Source organism: Takifugu flavidus, chromosome 16 (genome assembly GCF_003711565.1).
Source record: "Takifugu flavidus isolate HTHZ2018 chromosome 16, ASM371156v2, whole genome shotgun sequence".
NCBI classification, from domain to species: domain Eukaryota; kingdom Metazoa; phylum Chordata; class Actinopteri; order Tetraodontiformes; family Tetraodontidae; genus Takifugu; species Takifugu flavidus.
The window spans coordinates 14,008,499-14,018,498 of record NC_079535.1 but is presented as its reverse complement, the minus strand read 5'-3'; the positions used below and the strand labels follow the sequence as shown (position 1 = coordinate 14,018,498).

Below are 10,000 nucleotides of genomic sequence, written 5' to 3'. Positions count from 1 at the left end.
TAATACAGGGTGATACGGGGTGATATATGATAATAGGGTGATACGGGGTGATATATGATAATAGGGTGATACGGGGTGATATATGATAATAGGGTGATACGGGGTAACAGATGTTTGCATAGACAGCAGAAGCTGTCAAAGGGAACCCAGCGTGTCGTGGTCTTCCAGTCTTGGTCTCAGGCTGCGTTATCATTTCAGACATTATCATAAACACATGATCATAAACACATTACCTGTCATTTTCTCTACAGGTAGAACAACATTCAGGATCCACCCACTGCCGTGTTGTCACAGGTACGATACACACGACCTTACCACTGATGACAGCGTGATGACAGACTTGCACACACAGAAAGGTCATGTGACAGCGGGGCTCACACAGAAAGGTCATGTGACAGCGGGGCTCACACGGAATGGTCATGTGACAGCGGGGCTCACATCGTTAACCTTTACAACTGCACGTGTGCATAATTAAGGTTATCTTAAGAAGAACGTTGTGGGACAGGAACACAGCAGCAGGACGATGCCAGGCTCCAGTCAGAGCCCACCGGAGGATGCTGGGGTGGTGGGATGAAGCTACGGAGCATGTGGCAGGACAATAACACAGAGCAGCACAATAACACAGAGCTGCACAATAACACGGAGCAGCACAATAACACAGAGCGGCATAATAGCACAGAGCGGCACAATAACACAGAGCTGCACAATAACACAGAGCAGCACAATAACACAGAGCTGCACAATAGCACAGAGCGGCATAATAACACAGAGCAGCACAATAACACAGAGCTGCACAATAGCACAGAGCGGCATAATAGCACAGAGCGGCACAATAACACAGAGCAGCACAATAACACAGAGCTGCACAATAGCACAGAGCGGCATAATAACACTGAGCTGCACAATAACACAGAGCGGCATAATAACACAGAGCTGCACAATAACACAGAGCTGCACAATAACACAGAGCGGCATAATAACACAGAGCTGCACAATAACACAGAGCAGCACATTAGATGTATAAAATGTCGATACTACCAAATTAATATAATTTACAATGGGGAATTCTGTCATTTTGAAGCCAAAAACAGAAAAATGTTAGACGTTTAATTTTGGTAGTTGTTTATCATTTTTGGCTTGAGTCAAGTAAAATACCAAAAAACCTGAATCCACAGACACATTTTAGGGATCAGTTTCCATCTTTCTTCCCTCCTCGCTTCCTTAAGTGTACATGGAAAGATAAATCCACTGAAAACAGAGAAACACACGTTACTCACACACTTAAATGTGGTCTTGTCAGGTTTGTGCTGCTAATGCTGCTAACTGTGCTAGCTTTTATATTGTATTTACTGCATCAGATCATTCAAAATGTCAGTCAGGAGATTCACTGTCTGTATTTTTTCTCACTTCTGGCTCGCGAAGATTCATCCACGTTCCATCAGACAGATTCTTGAAGATCTCTGTCAATCAAAAGTGATGTCAGCGCTCCAACATGGCGGGCCTGGAGGCAGAAGGTTGTTTTGGCCTTCACTCACTGTGCATGCAGTCCAAACGCAGGATGAGGCTGATGAAGCTCTCCAGGGACATGTGACCAGCAGAGCCGTAGCGCACAACCATCAGGCTGAGCATGTCGTCACTGAGCCTCTTTCCTGGGGGGACACGGACAGACCGGACACATGGAGCCACAGTCAAACTTCCAGGTGTGACCTTAGTTCCCTCATCAGAGACCAGGAGTGACTGAATAAGAGGTGGGGAGGGGGGGAGGAGGAGGGAGGGGGAGGGAGAGGCGGGGAGGAGGAGGAGGGAGGGAGGGAGGGGAGGAGGAAGGGGGAGGGGGAGGGGGGGAGGCGGAGGATGAGGGAGGGGGAGGGGGGGAGGAGGAGGGGGAGGAGGAGGAGGGTGAGGAGGGGAGGAGGGGGAGGGGGGGGGGGAAGGAGGAGGGGGAGGAGGGAGGTCCTTGGGAGGGAGGGGAGGGGAGGAGGGGGGGTGGGGAGGGAAGGAGGAGGGGAGAGGGGGAGGAGGAGGAGAAGGAGGGGGGAGGAGCGAGGAGGAGGGGAGAGAGGGGGGGAGGAGGAGCAGGGGGTAGGGGGGAGTTCCACGGGAGGCGCGGAGGCGGAAGGGGGAGGGCGGGAGGGAGGAGGTGGGGAGGGCGGGAGGAGGACGGGTGGAGGGAGGGAGGGGGAGGCAGGAGAGAGGGAGGTGGTAAGGAGGAGGGGGAGGAGGATGAGTGGAGGAGAAGGGGGGGGGGGAGGAGGAGGAAGGGGGGAGGATCGGAGGTGGGAGGGGAGTGAGGGAGGGGGGGAGGAGAGGGGGAGGGGGGAGAGGAGAAGGAGGTGGAGGGAGGAGGTAGGGGAGGACAGGCAGGAGGAGAGGCAGGGGGGGGGGAAGGAGGAGGTGGAGGAGGAGGTGGAAGGGAGGGGAGGAGCGGGGGGGGTGGAGGGAGAGAGAGGTCAGGAGGGAGGAGGAGGAGGGGGGGGAGGGAGGGGAGGGGGGCGGAAGGAGGAGGGGAGGGAGGAGGGGCGAGGGGTGGAGGGGGAGGAGGAGGTGGAGGGATGGGGGAGGGAGGAGGAGGGGAGGGAGAGGAGGGGGAGGGGGAGGGGGGGGAAGGAGGAGGGAGGAGGAGGTGGAGGGCAGGGGAGGGAGGGGGTGGTGGAGGGAGGAGGAGGGGGAGGGGGAGGGAGAGGAGAAGGAGGTGGAGGGAGGAGGACCGGTGGGGGGAGGGAGGGGAGGTGGGGGGAGGGGGAGGGGGGAGGAGGAGGTGGAGGTTGGGGGAGGAGGGGGAGGAGGAGGTGGAGGAGGTGGAGGGAGGGGGGGGAGGGCGTGGAGGGAGGAGGGGGAGGGGGCGGAGGAGAGGTGGGGGAGGAGGAGGAGGGGGGCACACCCCAGGGGTAGAACATCTCCTGGGTTGTCTAAAGAAGAGCTAATAGCATCAGGAGCTAATAGCATCAGGAGCTAATAGCATCAGGAGCAGCATCCCGACTGGCCCACCTGAAGCATTGAAGGCGTTCCTCAGCTCACTCAGTGACAAAGTTCCTGTTTGTGACACATCAGTCAGGTAGAAAATATCCTAGAAGGAGAAGAAGGAGAAGGAGAAGAAGAAGAAGGAGAAGAAATCCCTGTAAATATCCAGCTTTGTTTATTTAGTCACATTTTCACATTGCTTGATCCGGGCCAGAACAACGGCGTTGCTGGTTCATGGTGACTCTCAAGGTGGGAGGAGCCGAGCAGGCAGCCTGTCGACCACCTGAACCACCGGCCAGGACCCCTGCTGAGGTCCGTCTGAGACCTGCTGCAACTGATGAAGGCCTTCAACTGTAACCACAGCTCCACAGGCTCCTTCACCATCATCTTCATCACCTCCACCACCATCCTCATCATCACAACCAGCTTCACCATCATCACCTTGTACCTCCACCATCCATCATCACAACCAGCTTCACCATCATCACCTTCGTCAACTCCACCATCCTCATCATCACAACCAGCTTCACCATCATCACCTTCGTCACTCCCCATCCTCATCATCACAACCAGCTTCACCATCATCACCTTCGTCACCTCCACCATCCTCATCATCACAACCAGCATCGCCATCATCACCTTCGTCACCTCCATCATCCTCATCATCACACCAGCTTCACCATCATCACCTTCGTCACCTCCACCATCCTCATCATCACAACCAGCTTCACCATCATCACCTTCGTCACCTCCACCATCCTCATCATCAACAACCAGCATCGCCATCATCACCTTCGTCACCTCCACCATCCTCATCATCACAACCAGCTTCACCATCATCACCTTCGTCACCTCCACCATCCTCATCATCACAACCAGCTTCACCATCATCACCTTCGTCACCTCCACCATCCTCATCATCACAACCAGCATCGCCATCATCACCTTCGTCACCTCCACCATCCTCATCATCACAACCAGCTTCACCATCATCACCTTCGTCACCTCCACCATCCTCATCCTCAGCAGGTAGCACCACAGTGCGTCCAACTCACCCTGTACTTGATCACGTTCTTCCACAAAGCAACAAATTCCTCGCTGTTCAGTTTGCCTGTGATTGAGTTCTGTTCTGCTCGTTAAGGTCAGATTTCACTTCACAGACGTAATTCCAAGAACAACGAATGTGTGAAATGCCGTTTTTCCCGACGCTGAAGAAGCGACCCACTGTGGGAGGATACGTCCATCAGGGCGACCATGCTGCAACAGGCATCAATGCTGAAGCCGCCTGATTTCAGGTCTCCTAAAATCAAAATGGAAATGAAAATGAATCCAAAAATACTTATAACGAACGCTAAACTTGGGCTAAGCTAACGCTACGTGTGTTCCCCGAACCTTTCAGGATCTGGTCGTTGAGAAGCCTCTGGAGCTGTTCAGCATTCACTTCTTCATACTGAGAAGCAACAAAAATATGATGTTCTGAATAATCAGCAATCACAGTTTGAATCACAACATCTGATGTTGCTGCTACGTTGGATTTTGCATCGGCGAAGCAATCGTTCAGAAAGTTTCTTTGAATTGTTATCACACTTTATATCAGCAACATTGGAAATGTCCAAAATACTACATCCCACCCACATCCTGCAGGGGGCGCGGGAGCAACATTTTTTAAAAAGATATTTTTAAAAACATTTTATTGCAACTTTCATTTAAAACAAAAACTCCGTTATACAGCACAGGCCAAAAGTTTGGACACGTGTTGTCTGGCGCGACAGCTTCATTTGTTAACGAGCGCCACTCGTTTCACTCGCTGATGCTTCTCGCCATCATATGAGTGTCGGCTGAGTCACAACCCGACTGCTGCTCCCAACCCCATTAACACGGTGAGGAACCCTGACAAGGCCCACCTGGGAAGGGGACCTCAAGCTCTTTGAGAGAACACCCAGGGGTTGCAGCACTAGCAAAAACCAAGGGGGGGGGGGGCATATTTAGAGTTTCATACTTTTTTAAAGTTGTGCTCATTCAAAGTTTTGATGCCTTCAGTGAAAATCTGCAATCTCCAGTCATGAAAATGCAGAAACACATTGAATGAGAAGGTGGGTCCAAACTTTGGCCTGTTCTGTAGATGTGAAGAAAAGAACCACCTGATCGGAGTGCTGGCGGAAAAAACTTGTTTTTCTTTCATCATCCTCAGTGTTTGCTTTGATCTCAGTCATCTGAGTTCAGGAGAAACAGAAGCAAAACACAGCTTGACTCTCAGAGCGGCAGCAACACAGAAGCAAACAGGATGGAGAACAAGACAAAGGTTAGGATCCAAACTCACGTCTTCAGCTGCCTCCGGCTGCCCCAGGGTGGAGGTTTCACTGAGGCGAAAGAACGTGGACGTTACACACCTGAACAAGTTTTATAGTTCCAGAGTAAAGCAGCTCACTAGTCACACATTTGCTGAGGTGCTGACGAATAACAGCAGCAGCGTTACTGGGAATTCAAATATTCACTGGATTACTTGTAAAACTTGACACTTTGCTGCTGAGAGAAGGTGAAATAATTAAAATAATACAGATAAAATAATACAGCACCAGTTCATGGGCTAGCTGAGGAAGTTTTAATAGAGTAGTTCAATGCAAAACAGGATTATGTGAGGAAAGGAAGGGCAGAGGGCAGCGTACTATCCGTGCGCCTCTCCTTTGTAGACGATGGTTAGGAGGAAGGACGCCGTCTCATTGGGACCGAACGTGGACGGAACAATCAGGTACTCGGCTGGTTTCAGCCGAAAGACTTCCATCACCTCACGTGCATCTAGGAACTTTTTACTCTGGGCTACAGGTGTGCGGCTTTTGAAGAAGGCAGCTGGGAACTTTCCTCTGTGAGCCTCATCCTGCAATAACAAGGAGAGACGAGCTGAGCGACACGGCCCATTTAGAGAAACTGGCCATGAATCTGATTAAAATGCAAGTCTGACCTCTTCAGGGATCTGGAGGGGGGCCGGAGTTACGCGTTCAGGTGCACAAAACAAATCAATTAGTCAATTAGGATGTTACATATTTACTTTCACCTGCCCTCAGAGTCAAATATAGCACATACTGTACACAGGAGCATCCGTCACCACGCAGAGCTTAAAAGGGCTTTGGATTATTTGAATGGATTTTTATTGATTCGGTCCAGATCTCAGGTTTGGTCCTGTGACATCCTGTTTTATTTTGAAAGGTAACGGCCCTCCTCCCCTCGAGCATTTCAAGTTTCATAGTCTTTGAGTTGGGTGATCTTTTAGACTTGTGGGTTTTGTCAAAAGTGTTCTTTAAAGTCAGGATCCAAATGAAGCCAACTGACAGGTTAAATACAGCCCTAAATACGGAAATGAATCAATCAAGAAGAATTGCCTAGTTTTTAAGTCAGAGGTGCAAATAATTGTGAACCAGGGCCAGAGTCCTGTCTGCTGGTGAGACACCAGAGTCAGCGGCTGAAGGAGCCAGTGTGAACTCAGCGTTTTGGACTGAAGGGAATCGGCCCGCAGCCATACGTCAGGCTTACCTCAAACACAGAGAAGCCAATGTGGAATTTTCTGCACTTTTGTCGTCTTCGCTTGTCGGGTTTTTGCGTGACAGACACAAAGATATTTTTATCATTTGCGTTTTCCGAAAAATCCCCATGAAGCTTGAGTCGGAACTGTGGATTAATCCAGAAAGTGTCTAACAGAAACACAGACAGAAATGAGGTGCATCGGATCAGTTCAGGGAGCGGCTGATCTGAGGTGACAGCTCCAAAGAAAAGAAAAAGGCCTATTTTTCCATCAACACCTATTCACCTGTCCAACACTGTTGTTGATTTGAACATTTCAATGTCTCGTGTAAAGCCCAGTATGTGAGACAGATGGATTGTGGGTAACTGTCTCGCAGCTGCAGGACTTTTGTCAGTTCGTACTTGAAGAAGTCTTCTGTCATCGGACTGCTTTCACAGCCTTGACTCATTTAATGATGTGACTGAAGAGGAGAAAAGCCCGCTCTGAGCTCGGCCCTAACCCTAACCCTAACCCTAACCCTAACCCTAACCCTAACCCTAACCCTAACCCTACCAGTACAGGTACATACAGCCTACTGCGCAGGACGGACGGATACAAGGCTACCTAACCTGCTAGGTTGCTTTGGGTCAAAGCCCCTTGGCTTTGGTCTTTGGAAAATCTACCTCAAAGCCCTCCCAGATTCCGGAACGTCACCAAAATGTTGTCATTTGTTCCCTGGCCCATTATCAACATTTCAGACTTAGTTGCAGTACCTTTATAATTCATGCATCCTCCAGCAGTGACTCCTGAAACCCATCTTCCCTCAAACATGGACGTCCTCCACTTACACGGTTGTTCTCCATCAAGGAAGGAGGGACACAGGCAGCATATGTCCAAATCAGTGAAAAATGAACAGAAGTCTTTGAAGGGCATCCTGTTAATTTTGAAGATTATGAACAAGCATATAAATATAGATAGTCCCGTGTATCCATTCATCTCTAAGCGGCTACGAAATACCTCAGATATGACTGTTTTGCTACTTAATGTAAAGTTGATGGAGCCTAGTTTCAGTAGACTCCTCAGTCTTCTCCTTACCTACAAGGTACCCGGAGGTACTAATAGCATGGTGCCATCCTTCATCATCCCGCTCCGCTCTCAGTCTGCTGTTCTATTTGTGGTTCTGAGGCTTTCAAAGAAGAATGGGCAGCTGAGTCCCTCTCTACTTAGACTTAAACCTTCATCTTTGTGACGGCTTATAGTCACTCTTCTACTCTTCTCCTACACATAATTATTGTATTTGTATGGATGGTGTGTTAGGGTTAGGGTCTATTGCTTCTCTTGCAGTGTGAAGCATTTCATTAGAGTTGGGGGGTAACAGTTCCTCACCAGAACTCTCCATCCTCAGCCACAGAAAGGCACAGTTTCCGGTCTTCTGCGCTCACAGTCCTCCACAGTGGTGACCTGAAGGACCGTGAGAACGACAACATCAGTGATTCACTCACTGACGGGCAGGTCGCAACACATTCTGTTCGAAGACAAAGTTGCTCTGACAGTCTAATATGCAAATGAAGTCCTGTCCTTGGAGACGCCTTTAGGGCAAGACTGCAGTGTTTCGCACTGGAAAACCAGTCTGGCCAGTGTGTGTGTGTGTGTTTGAGATTTCAATCGATAGCCTGGAATAGGTTTGAAATGTATTGATCATTGGATCATGTTACCCATCACTCCAGTCTCCCTTCCACTCCCCTTTTCCCCAGGGGTTCCACAGACGCACCAGCCTCACCACTTTTCCTTGGTGGAGCATCTGGTCAGAAAGGAGAAATAAAGCAGAGTCTCATGATTGATCTAGACAGACAACTTGTGTGATTCTTCACCTCTTTCACGCCTGTTATGGTGTACGCATGGCCTTCCACTAATCCATTCAAAAGTACCGTGTTGGCTGGTGTCTCCTACAAACAAGATGAAAATTGCTGTTACAGTTTTTCCATAAGGGCATTTTAGGTTGTCAGTCAGGGTTAGGGTTGGGATTTGGGTTTAGGGGTTTTGGGTTAAACTTATTAGCGCTGGCCTACTGATCCATGGGGTGTAGGCAGGCTCAGACCAGCCAGTTACACCAAGAGGTCTTTATAAGTATCAATGAACCCATCAACACTTGATCTTAGCTTTCACCGTTGATAATCTAAGATCTTTATCTATTCTGTCTTGGATCATAATAAAGGTGAACGCTAACAGTCAGGGTTAGGGATAGGGTCAGGGTTTTGGGTAGAGTCAGGGTTAATATCAGGGTCTGGGTCAGGGGGTGGAGCAGCTGTATTTAACACTTGTCCAAAACCACTTTTTTTCGATGCATTAACACAAAAGAGTCACATGTATTTCAACAGCACTTCCTCTATAAACCTCCTCTGTTTACTAGTTTACTTTAATACACACTCACCCCCTGCAGTGTGCCTGAGGACATTAATGACTTTGACTGTCCAGCTCTGAATATCAGCTCCCACAGGTTCTGCGGAGGGTCTGAAAGCTGCACAGTTACATGAACACCACCAGTGAAGTCCATCAGAGCCTCGGCAGGAGAGCCCGCATTCATGTCAGCATAGGACCCACACACCCTGAAAGGCAAGCATCATCCATTGGTCCAGAGCTTCCACAGACCTCCTATCACATCGAAGGACTCTTTCCATACTTGGCGTAGGCTTTCTCCAGCAGAGCGGGCCAGAACTCGTTTGGATCTTTGGAATGGACAAAGATTAATCTCCCATTGATGGTGGGTAGTTTGTCATCAATGACCACATCAACCCAGCCTCCAAATCTCCAGAACTAAAGTGACAAAAAATAAACATCACTTGGTAAAACAGTCCCCACAACACTGTAAAAATCTGTGGGTGTAGCTGTGTGAGATGTCTTCGGTCACTAAGTCTGAGTAAAGGGATTTTATTTCAATGTTGTGGACAATTGAAGACATTCAACTGATTGAAGTGATAAGCAAAAACTATGTAGCTGCAGCCATTCCGGCCCAATCTGAGCCTCCATAAACACGGAGCAGTACTGACACTCACCTGGAGCGTCCCCTGATCTATTCTAGTCTCACGTGTTCATGTGGCCACTCAGCAGAATCAAGTTCATTTGGTCGGATCATTTTGTTCGTAAATCACAGAAAAATGTGACTTGCAGAATAATTGGATCATGAAAAGCAAAAAGTAATAGTACCCTAAATTGTTATTTTTTTAGTTTCGAATTACCCTGAAGTGGAAAAGACCACAGTAACTCTCCTGGAAGGTTTGCTCCACGGGCACAACTTGCTTGAGGATGTCAGATTGAAAGGTCAGAGATCCGAGAGACGCCAAGAACCAGCAGTCCCCTGAGAGCCAAACACGATTATTACATTCTTAGATATTCAGGTTTTAAGCATGAGTGAGTTTTATGAATGAACAAACTGGTCTTACCAAGTATTCCTTGGCCAAAATCAAACCTGGAAATCCCATCAATTATCAAGCATGGATTAGCAACATTCGGAATTTTCTGCAGCAGAATAAGTAAAAATTGAAG

At 49.0% G+C, this 10,000-nt stretch overlaps 1 protein-coding gene across 4 annotated transcripts in view; it reads right to left on the bottom strand.

Annotated features, from left to right (window-relative positions):
• The window catches only part of LOC130540094 (calpain-1 catalytic subunit-like), a 15,385-nt gene that overhangs the window by 324 nt on the left and 5,061 nt on the right, over positions 1-10,000 (bottom strand). For 2 of the 4 annotated variants that reach the window (XM_057058992.1, XM_057058991.1), the window contains exons 3-22: positions 9,898-9,973; positions 9,694-9,812; positions 9,138-9,271; positions 8,889-9,063; positions 8,329-8,403; positions 8,173-8,258; positions 7,844-7,918; positions 7,231-7,391; positions 6,490-6,647; positions 5,921-5,932; positions 5,628-5,836; positions 5,282-5,321; positions 5,103-5,174; positions 4,354-4,411; positions 4,200-4,261; positions 4,017-4,085; positions 2,989-3,067; positions 1,536-1,649; positions 1,408-1,460; positions 1-1,248 (exon numbers count right to left, since the gene is read on the bottom strand). The exon at positions 1-1,248 is cut by the window's left edge and continues 324 nt beyond it. In XM_057058992.1, coding sequence (XP_056914972.1) covers positions 1,222-1,248; positions 1,408-1,460; positions 1,536-1,649; positions 2,989-3,067; positions 4,017-4,085; positions 4,200-4,261; positions 4,354-4,411; positions 5,103-5,174; positions 5,282-5,321; positions 5,628-5,836; positions 5,921-5,932; positions 6,490-6,647; positions 7,231-7,391; positions 7,844-7,918; positions 8,173-8,258; positions 8,329-8,403; positions 8,889-9,063; positions 9,138-9,271; positions 9,694-9,812; positions 9,898-9,973 — 1,854 coding nt within the window. In that variant the 3' untranslated portion in view covers positions 1-1,221. Of the gene's footprint in view, positions 1,249-1,407; positions 1,461-1,535; positions 1,650-2,988; positions 3,068-4,016; positions 4,086-4,186; positions 4,262-4,353; positions 4,412-4,474; positions 4,916-5,102; positions 5,175-5,281; positions 5,322-5,627; positions 5,837-5,920; positions 5,933-6,489; positions 6,648-7,230; positions 7,392-7,843; positions 7,919-8,172; positions 8,259-8,328; positions 8,404-8,888; positions 9,064-9,137; positions 9,272-9,693; positions 9,813-9,897; positions 9,974-10,000 lie in introns of those variants that run through there. The other 2 variants (XR_008954309.1, XM_057058993.1) reach the window with 2 other exon arrangements.